Source organism: Giraffa tippelskirchi, chromosome 1 (assembly GCF_054371585.1).
Source record: "Giraffa tippelskirchi isolate mGirTip1 chromosome 1, T2T-mGirTip1v1.2.pri, whole genome shotgun sequence".
In the NCBI taxonomy this organism is placed as follows: Eukaryota; Metazoa; Chordata; class Mammalia; order Artiodactyla; family Giraffidae; genus Giraffa; species Giraffa tippelskirchi.
The window spans coordinates 131,228,914-131,250,735 of record NC_137275.1 but is presented as its reverse complement, the minus strand read 5'-3'; the positions used below and the strand labels follow the sequence as shown (position 1 = coordinate 131,250,735).

Sequence of the window (21,822 nt, the reverse complement as noted above, 5' to 3'; positions counted from 1 at the left end):
GCACTTTGTCAATGCAAGCTAAGAGATAGTGGCACACTATTCTACTCCCCCAAACAACCTAAATAAATAACCACTTTTTTTCACTTTCAGGAGAGCAAGTTAAAACGACTAATGGTGGATGTAGCATTAAACCCCCAAATAGATGATTTAAGAATATTGCCTGGTTTCCAAAAGCCTTTTACAAACTGAAAGGGTGACTAATAATACAAGATTAGATGTTCCAGACTTTCATCACCTGGAGATTGCCTAGAACTTGTTTAAAAAGCGACAGAAATTGACAGGCAATTCCTCCCTTGCTGTGACTAGATTACATCATCCACAAAATACCTTGGGATGGCTTTTGTTGCAGAGTTATTCGTAGTCTGCCACTGAGTTCTTTTGGTATAATTGAATCATTTCTTTCTTTATGCCTATAAATGGGTTTTTGTCACTCTTTTTTAAAGAGTTTAGCAGCTACTAAATATCAGCCTTCTTGTTTTATGGACCCCTCTTAATGACTTCTCTCCTTCACAGTTCCCTAACCCCCTTTATTGCTTCTTCACAGGGCTTTGGCATGCTGCTGATGGAGGAAGCAGAACGAATAGCCAGAGAAGAACACGGATCTGGGAAAATAGCTGTTATATCAGGTAACTGGGGGTAGGCATGGGGAGAGGGCAAAGTTCATGATTCATTCACATTGTTAACTTGGTACCACAATTAAAAGTATCTCAGGCTGTTGCAGGGAGGGGGACCCCTTCCAGGGCCCAAGAGTGGGCTTTTGTCTGACACTCGGAAATAAATTGTCCAAGGAGACACGCATGCTGACAAAGCAAGAGACTTTATTGGGAACGGGCGCCCGGGTGGAGAGCAAGAGGGTAAGGGAACCCAGGAGGACTGCTCTGCCACGTGGCTCACAGTCTCGGCTTTTATGGTGATGGGATTAGTTTCCGGGTTGTCTCTGGCCAGTCATTCTGACTTGGGTTCCTTCCTGGTGGTGCATGCATCACTCAGCGTAGATGGATTCCAGCGAGAAAGATTCTGGGAGTTTGGTAGGACATAGGAACTGGCGCCTCCACTCTCATTTTGACCTTTCCCAAGTTCTTGCAGTTCATGGTAGTTGGTTATTTCCACGTTCCTTATCAGGACCTCCTATTTAAGAGAACTCATGAAAGCGGTTACTATTCAGGCCTGGCCAGGGTGGGCGTTTTCAGTCAGTGGTTCCCCTAACAAGACCTCTCTTGCCTCCGTTTATGATTATTATGTTCAGAATTGGGCAGAGCTAAATAGGGAAAGACTGGTGGTGCTCTGGCACAAAGAAAATCCCTGTAAGCAGTCTGGCGGAATAGAGCTTGCAGACACTCTTTGGTGGCAAGACGAGTAATCTGTACCCTAACTTCCTCATGGCCTCTCCTATCTCCTCATGTCCCCTATCTTCATGGTACCCTCCTGTACCCTATCTCCTCATGGTCTCTTGTGCTTCGTTGCTCAGTTACTCTGGGAAAATGAAATTAGATGAATGAATCTAAGAAAATCATAAGTTAATGTGGTAACTGTCAGTATTGTTCAGAAAATTAAAATAGAACCATGTTGCTAGTACAAGATGTTTCAAGACAGAGTTCCTTACTCCTTAAAAATTGTTTTCAATGACTTTGTTCCTGGGGAACAGATTTCTTCCCCTGTTTGGAAGCGTTCCCCTTAACCTCACCTAGGACATCAGGTGATTGGGGAAGTAGGCGTGAAAAGATAAGTCTGATGTAAGTGGAGCAAAAAATAACATGACTACACCCATTCACTCGTACTCTTCAGTGTCATACCCTTACAAAATTTGCTCTTCTCAATGAGCAGCTAACATGGTGAAAGCCCTGATCAAGATTCAGGTTACTTTTCCCTCCAGCATTATTAAATGAAACTTAAAAAAAAAAAATCAGTAAGTTGTTGCCAATCAATAAATCAATACCTTTGCCCAGATTTTAATGATTACAGTTATGAAAATGCAATGACCCAGGCTCACTTAATCAATTATTTAATCTGGCTGTGGGTTTTGGCATTTTCCAGACAGATGAATAAAGCATTTTTTAACACCCCTAGCTCTCTATATTTTTCTATGTTATCTTGAATATTTTTTATTGACGTATAGGTGATTTACAGTGTTGTGCTAATTTCTGCTGTGCAGCAAAATGATTCATTTATATACATACATACATTCTTTTTTATATTCTTTTCCATTATGGTTTATCCCAGGTTATTGAATGAAGTTCCCTGTGCTATACAGTAGGACCTTGTTGTTTATCTATTCTAAACGTAACAGTTTACTCTACCACACTCCAATCCGTCCCTCTTCCTCCCGCCTTGGCAACCACAAGTCTTTTCTTTGTGTTTTTTCTGTTACCTTAAACCCTCTAAAGAGGTGGGAATTAAATGAAGCTCACCTGATTGGTGCCAGTATTTGTAATTAAAAAAGGTTTACTTCTCAATTGTTCAGCTTGTGGTTGACAAGAAGTCAACCTTCCCTGGTACCAGGAAACGGCCAGACTGACTCAGAAGCTCACTATACATGTGCATCTGTGAATCACCTGAAATTTCAGCTGGCCTCTTTTGCCAGCGAACTGTCAGTGTTTTCAGTAGTACAGTGCTTTCCAAGCCTTACTGTGTTTGTGAATCATCTGGAGATCTTGTTAAAGTGCAGATTCTGACTCGTTGGGTCTAGGTTGGAGCCTGAAGGCCTAGGTGTCTAACCAGCTCCTGGTAAGACCATTCTGATTGTCTTCAGACCTCACTTTGAGTAGGTTTTAGTATTCTCTTCCAAATGTAGTATTCTGTTTCAGATCACTAAGGTAAAGGTGTTCTCTGTGACCCTGGCAGCACCTGCATTCCCAAAGTCTGATATGCAGCCATGTGATTTTCTGGTATCTGTGAGAACCTGATGAATTTTAAAACTGAAGGGCATCTGTATTCTATCACTTCTCTGCATTAGTTAATTTGCCTTCATGCTATCTATCTCTTTTTTGAAATGTTATATGCAGAGAGGAGCCTCTGACTTGCCCAGGGACACATTCAGTTACCTATAAGAACCGCAGTTTCTGTTTTTTGAACAATGTCTTACTAAGTGGAAATAAGCATCTGTACTCTTTCTAGGTTATTATTCTAATCTAAATAATAGCTCGATTTCAGATCATCTGCTTGTTGAACTTTTAAAATAACAAGAAGAGATTTGCTAAAAAATAACAGGGAAGAACCTTTCCCATTATTAGCTGTCACAGGTAGACTGCTGGATTTCTGTATAGGGGTTTCTCTTGGCCAGCAGGTTTTTACAGGAGCAGCCCTGGAATTGCGTTCTTGGTACTCAGGTGAGTGCTGTGGGAGGAAGTGGTACTTCCTGTCTCTGATCTGTGAGCCCTCACCAGTGCCCTGTACTGAAGAATCCAGCTAGGGCCTTGACTTTCTGTTGGACCCAAGATCTGATCCCTCTTCAGATGAAAACACCAAGAACGTTCACTGTGTGTGTGATGCATTGTATTTCTCTAATGTAGTAACATATTAGTGTTCTGTTTGAGTTTCTGAATCAGACACCTGAGGTGTCCATTATTCAGAACTTCAAGGAGGGCAGATTTAAAGTGTTGTTGTTGTTTTTTAATCATAATGTGTTTCTTCGTTGGTTGTTTTCCTTCCTTATTTGTTCAGTTGACTTTGGTCTTCCTGATTTAAGTACAATGCTGTGTGTGTGTGTGTTTTAATTAGCTTTTGTAAAGAGTCAGTTATTCTCCATAAGTTGATCCTTAGAATGAAAATCTTATGATAGTGTTGGTGCTTCTGTGCTGCATTTATTCACAGTACTTTATTAGATGTGATGTGTAAGAAGAGACACTTGGGCAGGAGCGTTAAGATTCTGTTCTGCATTGACAGCAGCTCTCCTTGTGATGATCTTGAATCATGTTGCTCGAATCTCCATGGACCTTTATTTCTTTACTAAAAATAAATGTGTTAGGTTATCATTTGCCATTCTAACAGTCTAGAATTCCGCCCCTTTAAATAGCTTCATCTCTTTTAGTTCTCAACAAGATCAATTGTGTTTTTACTAATTTCATATTAAGTAGATTCTTTTATGAAACCATACCAGGAGACGCTTTAATTTCATTAGTAATTGATCTCAGTCTCATTCAGTTTGGGTATTTGATGATAGAAATGATGATAAAGTTTCCCGTAGGTAGCTAATCCTATCTATGACATGAAGTGGATGCCTGTCCACTTCAGTCCCAACTGTTGATACTTTGTGGTCTGTGTCCTACCTTATTTTTTGTTTTGTTTTTTTTTCTTTTCTGACCTTGTCCTTGATTTGTAAATCTATCCTTGTTCTGGGCTGTAGGCTTTTGTATAACTCATACACAGTGGCGGCCTAGATATTCTGTCCTGGCATAACTAGTAGCTTAAAGAAGGGAGAGACAGATCATTTATCATTCTGGTTACAGTGACTGTAAGAGGCATGCATTTATGTAGAATTCTTTTAATTACATTCTGATTCATTATGATTTCCCTTTATCTTGCCAGCAGATTGTTTCTGTTACTTGGATTTATAATCTTCAATTCTGCCTCTGGACAATATGACTGACTACACAGTAGATCTGATTTGAATCACTAGTCAGAAAGACTCCGTATATTCTGTTTTTCCATATTAAAACATAAATTGTTTTTTATTTGTTGTCTCAATATATTATGTTTATAAAAGGTCCATGTTGTGTATTTCACAGCTGATTTATAAAAGATTAACTTGATAGCTACATGAGAAAATTGAAAACCCGTTTATCAATGTCAAATGAAACACTCAGAGTGTCTTCTTTTTTTTTTTTTTTTTAATATTTATTTGACTGTGCTGAGTCTTAGTTGCGGCATGCAGGATCTTTGATCTTCCTTGTGGTACGTGAGATCTTTTTTTTTTTTTTAAGTTGGGGTATGTAGCTGTGGAATGTGGGATCTAGTTCCCTGAACAGGTATCAAACGTGGGCCCCCTACATTGGGAATGTGGAGTTTTAGCCCCCGGACCACCAGGGAGGTCCCTCAGAGTGACTTTTAAGTTTATTCATTCTGCCTAAGTATATAAAATTGTCTTGGTAAACTGTGTGTTTTCAAATTAACTATCAACTCTAAATGTTAAACTAAAGCAATAATGAATTTCTTAACACCAGAATTGCTACATTTCTGAAGTGTCTCCTGTGTGCAGGGGCCCAGGGCTGAGAGGGCAGATAGAGGAAGGAGGAAATGATGCCCTGCCTTTGAGGGATGTTCACATGGACCAGAACAGCTCACTCAGTCTTCACCCTGCAGCTTGCCCATAACTGCAGAGGAAGACAGGTTTTTCCCTACTTAGACTATTTCTCAACTCAGGATTAGCTGCTTCAGCGTGAGAAAATAATCTTTTTCTACATATAAAAATGGGTAAATCAGTAGTATGAGAACAATCAGCTTATGAAATAATATGCAGGCAGGAAATAATAGTTAATTGCTGCTAAATACCTAAGCAATTAATTAGTCCCTACTAAGTCCAAGTGCTATAGTATCTTTCATCAACTTACTCATGTTGCTTCTTCTGTCAACATCCATTTGTTTAAGATGAACAAATCGTATCTACTTGAAAGCCATAATGTTTATCTACTTGGATGATCAGCTTTCTCTCCTTTAAAAATGTTAACGATGGAGCAGTTTTTTTCTCTTCCCTCTCTTCTAGTGTCAAGTGCAGAGATTTATACTGTAGAACCTAACCATAACATTTGAAATGTCATCACTAATAATCACCATGGAAACTGGAGATCTCTGATGTCACACTGCCCGTACCATTTTTGAAAGGGCAAATATAACTGTCAATAGCCACTATTTAAAAAGCCACTTAATACCCCCAACAAAGTGACCTTTTTTCCTTTAGGCAGTTTTGGCTAGGTTTCAGATGCAATCGTGTTCCTGTTTCATTTTGCCAGGCTAATTGCTATGCATCAAGACAGACAGCTATTCCCCAAGCTCCCCCCACTACCTTCGTCATAAGCAGTATCCTATTTGTGTTCTTTCAAGTAGAAAATTAACATGGCCATTGGCCAAGAATTGCACCAGGCTGACGGATCAAATGATGATGAGAAATGAGGAAAATATCATATTGTTTGATGACAGAAATCACTGAAGTCAGAGATCGATAGCCATTTTCTTTCAGCCTATTAAAAAGGCAAAGAAGAGGGCAAGGGAGGCGAGTTTAAATATAGGATGAGCAAACTGAGTTACTGTGGGCATACAATTATTCTAGATCATGGAGCTCAGAGTCACATGACTCTAAAGCCATGTCTACAATCCCAACTAGTGAAAAACATCATTGTGCCTGAGACTTACAGCATCTGATATGGCTCCCTGGAACTGAAATGAATGGTCTTGTGCCCCAGCAACACTGATTAACAAAATAATATTTGGGCAAAAGGTAACAATCATTTTGTTTCATTGGCCAGTGTTCCAGGCTGCACATATCTCCCTCAGTTGGAGGCAAAGGTAGTTTTGTGCTTTGCATTATCATCTAGTTGAAAAAAGGGGTACATTTGTAACTAGATCTGTCTGGTAATGGACTCATAATCATTACTAAAATGCCTGGAAAAGCTTTTCCTCATTTTGGCTCACCTATTTGCTGATGGACATGGGAAGCTTGCCAAATGCAAACCAGTTTGGGCCACATGTGTTAATATAGGACTTCTCAGGAAGGAAGGGAAAAGATTGTTTCATCTTTTCTAACTTCATAATAATTTATCCCTTTACAGTTTTTTCATAAATTATTCCCTGTGTGTAAGTTGCTCAGTCGTATCCAACTTTTTGCAACTCCCATGGACTGTGGGTCATCCGCCAGGCTTCTCTGCCCATGGAATTCTCCAGGCAGGAATACTGGAGTGGATAGCCATTTCCTTCTCCAGGGGATCTTTCCAACCCAGGGATCTAACCAGGTCTTCTGCATTCCAGGCAGATTCTTTATCATCTGAGCCATCAGGGAAGTCCAAATTATTTCCTAATACTCCCTTAATGAAATGCACACCGTTAGGGTTCTATATATTCCTCCTTCTCGTTCATTTTGCGACGTTAACAGCAATCATACATAATCCTTTTTTGCTGCGTGTTCCAGTGGGATTGTGCTGTGGTGGTGAATACCTTCCTTTTCAGAAACAACAGGTACAACATAAAATACTGCTTTACTACAAGAACTTGATTAATTTCAGCATCATCATTAACCAGACTAGCACTGATGACACAGAATACTCTTGCTTGATACCACATTAGCTAAATGCTTGCTCAGTGGTGTCTGTATCACACCTGGACTGTTGGAGGCATTGTCACATAGCTCACTTCAGGACTCTTTATTCCTTGACTTGATGTGTATGCATTTATTCATCTATTCATTTATAGATGAATCAGGTACCAGTTATACAGTATATTGTACATCGAGTGCATTGGACCTGTCCCACAGTTGTTGGCATCAGATGACTGTGTTAATTAATGTTTTTTCAGATATTCCCAAATAGGCCACTAGTCAACTTCCACTGTTTGGATGTTGCAGGCAACTGAATTTTTGGTGAAGTTTCCTAGGCAGGGGCACTTCCCAGGTGGTGCTGGAGGTAAAGAACCTGCCTCCCAATGAAGGAGACCAGGGTCCAATCCCTGGGTTGGGAAGATCCACTGGAGAAGGGAATGGCAACCCACTCCAGTATTCTAGCCTGGAGAATCCCACAGACAGAGGAGCCTGGCAGTCCATAGGGTTTCACAGAGTCGAACACGACTAAAGCAACTTAGCATGCAAGCACCTTGATCCATGTGTAATGGGATAACAAGTTCCTAGGCAGAAGCTAGTAATGCCAGTGGAGATGCCAACACGGGAGCAATAGGATGTAGCAGGTGCTATTGCTCTTCCCCGATCCACACTGTTGAGTCTTGTTTCATCAAAACGTGTGCCTGAAAGTCTTGCAAGATAACCTTGCTAATTTAGTTGACCCACGTACGTTTGTAGACTTTTCCTCCCCATTCTTGTTCCTCTTTGTTTATGAATATTGGGAATGAGAGTTGTATACTTCTGCTCCAGTAGAGGAACAGAGTTAGACTGTATGGTTCCTAAGAATATTCCTGAGCGGTCTAGGAGCTTTGATATAAAGGTTTGCTTTTTTTGTTACATGCTTCACAGGCTTTTTTCTGAGGAAGGACACCTTTTCCAAAATGGTCTGACCTGCACTGGTCACCATCTGCTGTCTGGCACAAAGGCTCTTTTATAGTTCGTTGCTGTGTTAACTCCTTACCACTGTAACATTTGTGTGATTAGTACTGTTCTTTTCTCCGAATGTTTGACATTGCTCTAACCCATTCAGTTTGATAAAGCCCTTCTCTTTGAGATCAATTAGAGGCAGGGATTTGGCAAATTCTTGCCGGTTGGGTGAGCAGATAACTAAATAATGCTGGAAAATACTGCTGCTGCCTTTTTTAGCGGTAGCCAAGATACTGATATTATGGAGCCTTTTAGCTGGGACATTTCCGACTCCAACAGGACATTGTTGTTGTTTTCCAGTCAGTAAATCATGTCCAACTCCATGCGACTTCACAGACTGCAGCACACCAGGCTCCTCTGTCCTCCAGGAGATTTGCTCAAATTCATGTTCATTGAGTCCGTGATACTATCCAACCACCTCATCCTCTTCTTTGTTGTTGTTCAGTCACTAAGTCATGTCCAACTCTTTGCAACCCTGTGGACTGCAGCACACCAGGCTTCCCTGACCTTTACCATCTCACGGAGTTTGCTCAAACTCATGTCCATTGAGTCAGTGATGCTGTCCAACCATCTTGCCCTCTGTCGTCCCCTTCTCCTCCTGCCTTCAATCTTTCCCAACATCAGGGTCTTTTCCAATGAGTCGGCTGTTCACATGAGGTGGCCAAAGTATTGGAGCTTCAGCGCCAGACCTTCCAATGAATATTCAGCATCGATTTCCTTTAGGATTGACTGGTTTGATCTCCTTGCTGTTCAATGGACCCTCAAGAGTCTTCTCCAGCCCCACAGTTCGAAAGCATCAATTCTTTGGCACTCAGCCTTCTTTATGGTCCAACAGTCACATCCATACATGACCACTGGAAAAACCACAGCTTTGACTATACAGGCCTTTGTCGCAAAGTGATGTCTCTGCTGTTTAATAAACTATCTAGGTTTGTCATAGCTTTTCTTCCAAGGAGGAAGTGTCTGGTTACAGTCACTGTCCACAGTGATTTTGGAGCCCAGGAAAATGAAATCTGACACTGTTTATACTTTTCCCCATCTATTTACCATGAAGTGATGGGACTGGATGTCATGATCTTCATTTTTTGAATGTTGAGTTTTAAGCCAGCTTTTTCACCCTCCTCTTTTACCTTCATTAAGAGGCTCTTTAGTTCTTCTTCACTTTCTAACTGTTGCTTCTTGTCCTGTATACAGGTTTCTCAGGAGGTGGGTAAGGTGGTCTGGTAGTCCCATCTCTTTAAGAATATTCCACAGTTTGTTGTGATTCACAAATACTTTAGCATAGTCAATGAAGCAGAAGTAGATTTTTTTTGGAATTCCCTTGCCTTTTCTATGATCCAGCAGATATTGGCAATTTGATCTCTGTTCCTCTGCCTTTTCTAAATCCAGCTTGAACATCTGGAAGTTCTTGGTTCATGTACTGCTGAAGCCTAGCTTGAAGGATTTTGAGCATAATCTTGCTAGCATGTGAAATGATTGCAATTGTATCATAATTTGAACATTCTTCAGCATTTCCTTTCTTTGGGATTGGAATGAAAACTGACCTTTTCTAGTCCTGTGGCCACTGCTGAGTTTTCCAAATTTGCTGGCATATTGAGTGCAACACTTTCACAGCATCATATATTAGGATTTTAAATAGCTCAACTGGAATTCCATCATCTCCACTAGCTTTGTTGGTAGGAATGCTTTCTAAGGCCCACTTGACTTCACACTCCAGGTTGTCTGGCTCTAGGTGAGGGACCACATCATCGTGGTTATCTGGGTCATTAAGACCTGTTTTGTATAGTTCTTCTGTGTATTGTTGCCACCTCTTCTTAATATCTTCTGCTTTTGTTAGGTTCATATCGTTTCTGTCCTTTATTGTGCCCATCTTTGCATGCATTGTTCCCTTGGTATCTCTAATTTTCTTGAAGAGATCTCTAGTCTTTCCCATTCTATTGTTTTCCTCTATTTCTTTGCATTGTTCACTTTAGAAAGCTCTCTTATCTCTCCTTGCTCTTCTCTGGAACTCTGCATTCAACTCAGTATATCTTTCCCTTTCTCCTTTGCCTTTCACTTCTCTTCTTTTCTCAGCTATTTGTAAAGCCTCCTCAGATGACCACTTTGCCTTCTTGCATTTCTTTCTTGGGAATAGTTTTAGTTACCACCTACTATACAACGCTATGAACCTCTGTCCATAGTTCTTCAGGCACTCTGTCTACCAGAGCTAATCCTTTGAATCTATTTGTCACCTCCACTGTAAAATCATAAGGGATTTAGGTCATACCTGAATGGCCTTGTGGTTTTCCCCACATTCTTCAATTTGAGCCTGAATTTTGCAGTAAGGACCTGATTATCTGTGCCACAGTCAGCTCGAGGTCTTGTTTTTGCTGACTATATAGAGCTTCTCCATCTTCGACTGCAAAGAATCTATTCCATCTGATTTCAGTATTGACCATCTGGTGATGTCCATGTGTAGAGTTGTCTTTTGTGTCCTTGAAAGAGGGTGTTTGCTATGACCAGTGTGTTCTCTTGGCAAAACTCAGTTAGCCTTTGCCCTGCTTCATTTTGTATCCAAGGCCAAACTTGCCTGTTACACCAGGTATCTCTTGACTTCCTACTTTTGCATCCAGGTGTTTATGATGAAAAGGATGTCTTTCTTTGGTGTTAGTTCTAGAAGGTCTTGTAGATCTTCATAGAATTGTTCAACTTCGTCTTCTTCGGCATTGGTGGTTGGGGCGTAGACTTGGATTATTGTGATGTTGAATGATTTGCCTTGGAAACGAACCAAGATCTCTCTGTTGTTCTTGAGATTGCACCCAAGTACTGCATTTTGGACTGTTTTATTGCTTATGAGGGCTACTCCATTTCTTCTAAGGGATTCTTGCCCACAGTAGTAGATATAATGGTCATCGGAATTAAATTTTCCCATTCCCATCCATTTTAGTTCACTGATTCCTTAAATGTCAATGTAAACTCCAATTTACCTTGATTCATAGACCTAACATTCCAGGTTCCTATGTGATATTGCTCTTTACAACATCGGACTTTACTTCCATCAGCAGACACATCCAGAACTGGGCATCATTTCCACTTTGCCTCAGCCTCTTCATTCTTTCTCGAGCTATCTCTCTGCTATTCCCCAGTAACATATTGGACACCCAAGCTGGGGGGTGCTTATCTTTCAGTGTCATATCTTTTTGCCTATTCATACTGTTCATGGGGTTCTCAAGGCAAGAATATTGAAGTGGTTTGCCATTCCCTTCTCCAGTGGACCATGTTTTGTCAGGGACAGACGTGCAGGGACATGCCCTTTGGCCACTCCATGTAGCTGGAGGACATGCCTGGTGCCCTGGTTGTCCCACTGCTGGTCTTTGTTGAGCATGTAAACCTTCACTGGCCGTCGGGTGTCAGTCAACATGTGGCCCGAAGTCAAGGCACACGAGCCTGGCTTAAACTGTTGTCTCTAACCAACGACTTACATTTCTAAGACATTAGGTGATGGATTTAGATTTTAGCTTGTGGCCACAGGATAACATTTGCTTATGTACCTCACTGCCTCCCAAAGCACCCACTTACTAAGTTTGTCCATTTGGTAAAGGAATCACTGATGTTTGGTACACCAGTCAGAAGCCCCAGATTTATACCCTGTGCGGTCTGTTAGCTCTTACTGCAAGTCATAATAATTAGTAGTTGTCATTTATTACAGAGGAACATATTATCCCAAAATTTAGTGGCTTAAAACAACCATTTTATTTGTTCGGTGATCCTGTGAGTCAGAAATTCAGCAGGGCATAGAGAAGATGGCTTGTCTCTGTTCCATGATGTCAAGGGCCTCAGCCGCAGTGGCTTAAATGGTTGGCAGCTGCTGGGGTGATGCATCTGGAGTCTCTTCTAGGCGGCAGTGGGTGTGCTCAACTAAGACTGTCAACACGAGCACCTTGGTTCTTCTCCACATGCTTGAGCTTTTCCTGGCAGGAAGGCTGGCCTCTAAGAGGCTTAGAAGTTGTAGAACATCTTCTGTGCATTATTTATGGCTGTGTAATTTTTTAAAAAACCATAGATCTTAGTAACTGAAAACAACAGTTATTTCACAGTCATCATAGGTCAGGAATCTAGAAAGAATCTAGCTGGGTGCCTCTGGCCCAGAGCATCTCATGAAGCTGCAGTTAGGGTGTCAGCCAGGGCTGTAATTTCAAAGATTCAACTGGGGTCGAAGGGTCCACTTCCAAGTTCACTGTGTGGTCTTTGGCAGGCTTCAGTTCCTCAGTGGCTGCTGCTCTCAGGGCCACTGTTCCTCCCTAGGGCATGTGACCATCTCTCTAAGGCTGCTCATCACGTGGCCACCTGCTTCCCCCAGCAGAGTGATCACAGACAGAGCCCCTTTGAGATGGAAGCCCTAGTCTTCATAACCTGGTCTCAGAAGAGAGCCAGTGAGTCCACCCCACCTAACTGTGAATGTCAGTAGATGGTGAACTTTGAGGGTCATTTTATTTTTTTTATTACTTGTTTATTTATTTATTGGCTGTGCTGGGTCTTCGTTGCTGCACCAGCTTTTCTCTTAATTGCAATGAGTGCGGGCTACTCTCTAGTTGTTGTGTTCAGGCCTCTCATTGCGGTTGCTCCTCTTATTGTGGAGCACGGGCTCTCAGCGTGCAGGCTTCAGTAGTTGCAGCATGTGGGATCTTCCCGGGATCAAACCTGTGTCTCCTGCATTGGCAGGCAGATTCTTTACCACTGAGCCACCAGGGAAGTCCTGAGGGTCACTTTACCTGCCATGATGTGGCTTCTGCCCCATTCTGTTGGTTAAGGAAGTCATTGGGCCAGCCCAGATTTAAAGGGAAAAGAAAAAAATTCCACTTCTCAAAAAGACAGGATCTGGTAGTGGCTATCTTTGGATACTAAGTGATCAAATACATTTTTATTAACTTGTGATTAATAGGCATCCAGTCCCTTTCCACAGGAAACTTCATTTAGCCTTCTCCCAGGATGGACTCTCTTTGGGCATACCTGGATTCAAAGGTTCTAGTCCTAATCCTGATATCAAGATTTTCATACAGCCATTGAGGCAGCACAGCTACACCTAACTTGGTCCTAAGCAGAACCTGGCAGGCAGGCCCCACAGGTCACGCCTGCATCTGACCTTTGTCTGCCGTCTCTTCCATGAGGATATTCCTCTGTTTCCCCCTACAGGCCTGTCTAAAGATCTATGATGTTGACCTTCTACGTCTTCCTCCTAGGTTATGGAATAAAAAAGACCAGTTTTGGACCAAGGGTGCCTGCTTTCCCTAGGGAGATCTGACCCTAATCTACATTCCTTCCTCCCCATAAAAAACTGAAGATAGTTAATGCACCTTAAAGTCTCCTCTCCCCCCCGTGTTTGGGAAAGTAGTAAATTGTATATACTAACATAAAATTTGCTGTTATAACCATTGTAAAGTATAGGGTTCAATGGCATTACTTACATTCATGGTGTTGGGCAGCCATCACCCCTATTTTCAAAACATTTTCATCACTCCAGGCAGAAACGCTGTACTTATTAAGCAGCAATTTCCAATTCCCCCATCTCCCAAGCCCCTGGTAAGTTCTAATCTACTTTCTGTCTCTATGAAATGGAATCATACAACATATGTCCTTTTGTGTCTGGCTTATTTCACTTAGCATAATGTCTTCAAGGTTCAGCCATACACACACACACTCTTGCACTTTTGGATTGTCTCCATCTTTTGGCTGTTGTCAATGATGTTGCTATCACATTGATGTGTGAATATCTATTTGAGTCTCTGCTTTCAGTTCCTTTGCGTCTGTATCCAGAAGTGAGGTTGCTGGACTACTGGTCCTTCTGTTTAGCTTTCTGAGGAATTGCCAAGTTGTTTCCTGCTGCTGCTGCATCATTTGATTTTCCCATCAACAGTGCACAAGGGTTGTATTTTCTCTACATCCTTGTCTGTACTTATCTTCCTTTTATTTTTATAACCATCCTAATGAGTGTGAAGTGACGTTGTACTGTGACTTTGACTTACATTTCCTTAGTGACTAACCTGACGTTGAACATATTTTTGTGTGCTTCTTGGTATCTTTTTTAAAAAAGAGTCTATTCAAATCCTTTGCTCATTTTGTAATAGGGTCATTGTCTTTTTGTTGATGAGCTGTAAGAATTTTTAATATTTGCTGGCTACTAGACTCTTAAATGATCTGTGATTTACAAATATTTTCTCCCATAGATATTCATAAAGATAGTGGTCTGTAGTATTCTTTGTAGGGTTTGCCTGGCTTTGATATCATGGTTTTGTTAGCCTCACAGAATGAGTTAGGAAGTGTCCCTCTTTGTTTTTTTGGATTCGTTTGGGAAGGATTGGTGTTGATTTTTGGTATTAACACACTAGGTTATCCAGTGTGTTGGTGTACACACATATTCTTATTGTTATTCATACTCTCGTAATTCTTTTTCTTGCTGTAAAGTCAATAGTAATGTTTCCTCTTTCTAATTTTAGCGATTTGAGTCTTTTTTTTTCCCCCTTTGTACTTTCTTCCCCATACTTTGTATGATTTCAGTCTTTTAAAATTTATTAATACTTGTTTTATGGTCTGATAACATGATCTAACTTGGAAAATGTTCCATTTCCACTGTGGAAAATGTCTATTCTGCTGTTGCTGGGTGATGTGTTCTCTTAGGTCTCATTGGTTTAAAGTGTTGTTCAAGTCCTCCGTTATTGAAAATGTGTACTGAAGACTCCAAATCTTATTGCAGAACTAAGTCTCCTTTCAGGTTTGTCCATTTTTGCTTCAGATACTTTGGGACTCTGTTGTTAGGTGTGTATATATAATTTTTAAACCTTGATGAAATGAACTTTATCAATTTGTGACTATAGCCTGGCAGACCATAGTCTATGGGGTTGCAAAGAGTCGGACACGACTTAAGCAACTTAGCATGACTTACATCACTTAGCATAATGTCCTCAAGGTTCATCTGTGTTCTTGCAAATGGTGTAGAGGTAGCTTTCCTCCTTTCTTATGACTGAAATATATTTCAGTGTGTGATTTTTTTTTTTTTTAACCCATTACCCATTGACAGACACTTAGGTCATTTCCATATCATGGCTATTTGAACAATCTAACAATAAATATGGGTGTGCCTGTATCTCTTCAATAGCCTGTTTTTATTTCTTTTGGGTATATACCCAAATATGGAGATTGCTGGATAATATGGTAATTCTAAATTTGGGAGGAACCTCCATATGGTTTTGCATAGTGGCTATACCAACTTCCATTTCAATAGTGGTATATATACAACACTTCTCTTTTCTTGATGTCCTTACCAGCACTTGTTATCCTTCGTCTTCTTGACGGTGGTCATGTGGTTTTGACTTGCATTTCCATGATGGTTGGTGGTGTTGAACACCTTTTCATTTACTTATTGATCTTTTGGATGTCATCCTTGGAAAAAGGATGTTTCTTTAGTTCTTCTGCCCATTTTTAAAATCAGATTGTTTTTGGTTATCAGCTTGTATGAGTTTTGATATATTTTGGATAATAACCACTTATCCAATATATGGTTTGCAGATACTTCCGTTCTGTAGGTTGCCTTTTCATTTTGCCAGTTATTTCTTTTGCAGTACAGAGGCTTTTTAGTTTGATGCAGTCCCACATGTCGGCTTTTGCTTTAGTTGTCTATGCACCTTTAGTTCTTTGTCCGTGGTTCCCTTATCTCCTTGAAGGTAATTAATAGTCGACTTCACCTAGTTATTCCAGTGTCTAAGATTCCTCACACATAGCTTCTGTCAACTTCTCTTTTTCTTGTGAATGAGCCTTCCTTTCCTGTCTTTGGTAGTGAAAAAGTGAAAGTCGCTCAGTCGTATCCAACTCTTTGGGACCCCATGGACTATATAGTCCATGGAATTCTCCAGGCCACAATACTGGAGTGGGTAGCCTTTCCCTTCTCCAGGGGATCTTCCCAACCCAAGTATCAAACCCAGGTCTCTCCCCCATTGCAGGAAGATTCTTTACTAACTGAGCCACAGGGGAAGTCTTTGGTATGCTTTGCAATTTTCTGTTTGGAACCACACACACTCAAGAATAGTAAAAGTCAGATTCTCTCCTTCCTCAGGGATTACCCTTGAGGGCTGAGTCATCCACTTGTATTTTTTTCAAACTGTTTTTGCAAATTCAGTATCTTTGTTGCATCTGGTCACTGAAATTTCTGTTTCATTATCTCTGCAGTGGGCCTGTCACCTGATAGGGATTTCCTTAAAATGTCTGGACCTTAAAAAGAAGGGTAGTGGATTTGTAACAGTACCTACTGTAAGATCTTTAAATCTTAAAATAGATACCGTTACTGTCCACTCTGGCTCCAGCTGGCCACTGGAGGGTGGTAGGTGGTTCTCTCTGCTGCCCTCCTACCAAATTCAGCAGCTTCTCCCTTCATCAAGCACTCCCCTGGTTGCTGTAAGTACCTTATCAGGTTCTGGTGTCCCCAAATAGTTGGCTTTATGTGTTTTCCAGCTACTGGTTATTTCAGTAGAGGGACTAAAGTATAGAATTTTCTACTCTACGATTTTCCATCTTAAAACCTACCTTTTTTAAAAAAGACTATAAATAGAAAGGATTCTTCTTCTACCTGGTCTTTAACTTCCTTCCTGGTCTTTAACATGGCAGTCTTTAACTTCTGCAGAAACACACTGATGATCTGGGGCATGAGCAAAGTAGTGGGAAGGATCTGTGACCTAGTAGACTTTCTGTGCTGGTGGGAACAGAGCCACTGACTTTTGAATTGGATGATTGTAGGCCCTCCTGTGAAGTCATCAGATTCCCTGTGAAGAATAAACCCAAGAGCTATGGGATTAACCCTCCAGCATCACCCTATTTTAAGTTACCACAGTAGCGTCTATTTAATAGTCTCTACACCTGCTTTATAAGTTCGCTGGTTTTATTCTTTGTTCATTTTTACTTTGTTGTCTTGGTATAGTCATTTCAAAACAGACAGGGGAACATTTAGGTTGCTGGGTAACTGATTGAATCTCCTCTCCTAGGATACTCTATGTATATCTTCCAAGATACTCTCTGATGGAGAATAAATGTGCTGTGTTAATGACTTGTGATAACCAACTACGTTGAAGAGCTAAGATTATATGTGGGTAACCTACTAAGAGTTTCTTTTTAACAGAACAGGAAAAAATTATCTTTGAAAGATGCAGGGTCATTGAGTTAATTGGCTCCTTTTCAGCCAAAAGAAAAACGTTTTCAAGCAAAAGAGAAAAGGTTCAAAAGAAAAACCTTTCCCCAACTATGATATCAGTGTGTATTGTTGAAGAGTGAAATATCACAATCCTACTAAGAGATCAATGAGATGTAATAAAATCTAATTTCAGTAGCAAATAAATGAAACTAATGAATACATTTTCCTTGCATTAATCCCACTAGTCATATATCAAGCATTCAATAAATGGTTGATTAATTGAACCCAAAAGCAATGAAACGTTTTTGAGTTTGTTTTTATTTCACTGATTTTTTTTTCAAATTAAGTGATCATGAATCATTATTTCAATCTTTTGTATATAATCAAGAAAATCAGAAATTTAAGTACAAAGGATTTAGCATATTTTCTCGCTTTTTTCACCTTTGATTCTAGGAATATGATGTGGGCTCAATTTTAATTCAGTAAAACACATAACTAGCTGTGAAACACAGCCCCATGTAGTAAAAAGACAAGATAGTAAAAAGACAAAGATAGAGTCAAAGAGCAGGAAAGAACTTCCGGGTTTCTAATTAATTTTCTTTCTTCAAACATGAAAATGTCTACATTATTCAGTTCAGTCGCTCAGTCGTTTTCCATCTCTTTGTCACCCCCATGTACTGCAGCACGCCAGGCTTTTCTGTCCATCACCAACTCCTGGAGCTTTCTCAAACTCATGTCCATCAACTTGGTAATGTCATCCAACCATCTCATCTTCTGTCGTCTCTTTCTCCCGCCTTCAGTCTTTCCCAGCATCAGGGTCTTTTCCAGTGAGTCAGTTCTTCTCATCAGGTGTCCAAAGTATTGAAGTTTCAGCTTCAGCAGCAGTCCTTCCAATGAATATTCAGGACTGATTTCCTTCAGAATGGACTGGTTGGATCTCCTTGCAGTCCAAGGGACTCTCGAGAGGCTTCTCCAACACCACAGTTCAAAAGCATCAATACTTTGGCGCTCAGCTTTCTTTATACTCCAACTCTCACATCCATACATGACTACTGGAAAAGCCATAGCTTTGACTAGATGGACATTTGTTGCTAAAGTAATATCTCTGCTTTTTAATATGCTGTCTAGGTTGGTCATGACTTTTCTTCAAGGAGCAAGTGTCTTTTGATTTCATGGCTGCAGTCACCATCTGCAGTGATTTTGAAGCCCCCCAAAATAAAATCTGTCACTGTTTCCATTGTTTGCCCATCTATTTGCCATGAAGTGGTGGAACCGGATGCCATGATCTTAGTTTTCTCAGTGTTGAGCTTTAAGCCAACTTTTTCACTCTCCTCTCTCACTTTCATCAAGAGGCTATTTAGTCCTTCTTCACTTTCTGCCATAAGGGTGGTGTCATCTGCATATCTGAGGTTATTGATATTTCTTCCGGCAATCTTGATTCCAGCTTGAGCTTCATCCAGCCCGGCATTTCTCAGGATGTACTCTGCATAGAAGTTAAATAAGCAGGGTGACAATATACAGCCTTTACTTACTCCTTTCCCAATTTAGAACCAGTCTGTTGCTCCATGTCCAGCTGTAACTGTTGCTTCTTGACCCGCATACAGATTTCTTAGGAGACAGGTCAGGTTGTTTGGTATTACCATCGCTTTAAGAATTTTCCAGTTTGTAGTGATCCACAGTCAAAGGCTTTGGCATAGTCAATAAAGCAGAAGTAGATGTTTTTCTGGAACTCTCTTGCTTTTTCTATGATCCAACGGATGTTGGCAATTTGGTCTTGGTTCCTCTGCCTTTTCTAAATCCAGCATGAACATCTGTAAGTTCTTGGTTCATGTACTATTGAAGCCTGGCTTGGAGAATTTTGAGCATTACTTTACTAGCGTGTGAGATGAGTGCAACTGTGCAATACTTTGAGCATTCTTTGGCATTGCCTTTCTTTGGGATTGGAATGAAAACTGACCTTTTCCAGTCCTGTGGCCACTGCTGAGTTTTCCAAAGTTGCTGGCATATTGAGTGTAGCACTTTCACAGCATCACCTTTTAGGATTTGAAATAGCTCAACTGGAATTCCATCACCTCCACTAGCTTAGTTCATAGTGATGCTTCCTAAGGCCCACTTGACTTCACATTCTAGGATGTCTGGCTTTAGGTGAGTGATCACACCATTGTGGTTATCTGGGTCATGAAGATCTTTTTTGTACAGTTCTTCTGTGTATTCTTGCCACCTCTTCTTAGTATCTTCTGCTACTGTTAGGTCCATACCATTTCTGTTCTTTATTGTGCCCATCTTTACATGCAATGTTCCCTTGGTATCTCTAATTTTCTTGAAGAGATCTCTAGTCTTTCCCATTCTTTTGTTTTCCTCTATTTCTTTGCACTGATCGCTGAGGAAGCCTTTCTTATCTCTCTTTGCTATTCTTTAGAACTCTGTATTCAGATGGGTATACCTTTTCTTTTCTCTTTTGCCTTTCGCTTCTCTTCTTTTCTCAGCCATTTGTAAGGCCTCCTCAGATGACCATTTTGCCTTTTTGCATGTCTTTTTCTTGGGGATGGTCTTGATCCCTGCCTCCTGTATAATGTCACGAACCTCTGTCCATAGTTCTTCAGGCACTCTGTCTACCAGAGCTAATTCTTTGAATCTATTTATCACTTCCACTGTATAATTGTAAGGGATTTGATTTAGGTCATACTTGAATGGTCTAGTGGTTTTCCCTACTTTCTTCAATTTAAGTCTGAATTTGGCACTAAGGAGTTCATGATCTGAGCCACAGTCAGCTCAAGGTCTTGTTTTTGCTGACTGTATAGAGCTTCTCTATCTTTGGCTGCAAAGAGTATAATCAATCTGATTTCAGTATTGACCATCTGGTGATGTCCATGTGTAGAGTCTTCTCTTGTGTTGTTAGAAAAGGTGTTTGCTATGACTAGTGTGTTCTTCTTAGAAAAACTCTATTAGCCTTTGCCCTGCTTCATTCTGTACTCCAAGGCCTAATTTACCTGTTACTCCAGGTATCTCTTGACTTCTTACTTTTGCATTCCAGTCCCCTATAATGAGAAGGACATCTTATTTGGGTGTTAGTTCTAGAAGGTCTTGTAGGTCTTCATAGAACCGTTCAACTTCAGCTTCTTCAGCATTACTGGTTGGGGCATAGACTTGGATTACTGTGATATTGAATGGTTTGCCTTGGAAATGAATAGAGATCATTCTGTTGTTTTTGAGATTGCATCCAAGTACTGCATTTTGGACTCTTTTTGCTATAAGGTCTACTCCATTTCTTCTAAGGGATTCTTGTCTACAGTAATAGATACAATGGTCATCTAAGTTAAATTCACCCGTTCCAGTCCATTTTAGCTCACTGATTCCTAAAATGTTGATGTTCACTCTTGCCATCTCCTGTTTGACCACTTCCAATTTACCTTGATTCATGGACCTAACATTCCAGGTTCCTATTCAATATTGTTCTTTTTGGCATTGGACTGTGCTTCCATCACCAGTTACATCCACAACTGGGTGTTGTTTTTGCTTTAGCTCCGTCTCTTCATTCTTTCTGGAGTTATTTTTCCACTGTTCTCCAGTAACATATTGGGCACCTACCGTTATTATTAGGCCAGAGTTTTTCTTGCCTTGAAGTCCAGGAGATAAAACCCAGTATATACTCAATAGAGGAAGAAATCGTTTAATTGATCAGATATTTATTAAGTCACATTACAAATTTCATGTTCTATGTCCAGTTGGAATCACTAACCCAAGTTTTCCCATTTCTGTATGCATGAAGGATTCATTGATTTCCCTATTTAAATAAGTATTCATGTAGGTCAAATAACTTAATCTTACCTTCTCTTTTTCATTTTTAAAAGTTGACAGTAAGCTCTAATAAAGAGACAGCAAAGTTCATTAAGTGCTAAAAAATGAACTGTTTAACCAATCCTTATTTAGGTCAAGAACAGAACCAACATCCAATACCCTTGTTAACCCCACCCAATCTTAACCCCCCTCTCTCCCTTGCTTTCCTCCTTCCCCCAGGAGCCTCTTTTTTCCTATTTTCTTGGTTGTGTTTCTTTATATTCTACTTCCTAATTATGAATCATTTATATATATAGTTTTGTTGTTTTTAATTTTAGATAAGTGAGATCATTTTGGTGCATTTTTGTTCTGGTTATTTTGGTGCAACATTGTGAGATTGGGTCACATGGTATGTGGCTATCTATGTTCATGCATTTTCATTGATAGGCAGGATTCCATTATACAAATATCTCACAATTTACCTGTCTTACTCTTGATGGATATTTGGTTATTTTCCAGTTGGGGAGGCCCATAAACACATATCTGTATGGAATATATACCTAGGAATGGCATTGTTGGATTTCAGGGAATACATTTGTTCAACTATAAGAGTCTGCAAAGTGGTTTTCCAAAGTGCTAACATTTT

At 40.3% G+C, this 21,822-nt stretch overlaps 1 protein-coding gene and 1 long non-coding RNA gene across 5 annotated transcripts in view; one reads left to right on the top strand and one right to left on the bottom strand.

Moving 5' to 3' along the window:
• Positions 1-21,822, top strand: part of ELP3 (elongator acetyltransferase complex subunit 3) — a 143,038-nt gene that overhangs the window by 108,308 nt on the left and 12,908 nt on the right. For all 4 annotated transcript variants that reach the window (XM_081497041.1, XM_081497040.1, XM_081497045.1 and 1 more), the window contains one exon: positions 545-626. In XM_081497041.1, the coding sequence (XP_081353167.1) occupies positions 545-626 (82 nt within the window). The remainder of the gene's footprint in view (positions 1-544; positions 627-21,822) is intronic.
• On the bottom strand, positions 799-5,720 carry LOC145509101 (uncharacterized). Its single transcript, XR_014055854.1, has 2 exons — positions 5,547-5,720; positions 799-1,141 (listed from the first exon to the last, which is right to left on the bottom strand). It is a non-coding gene; the product is annotated as an uncharacterized LOC145509101 (long non-coding RNA).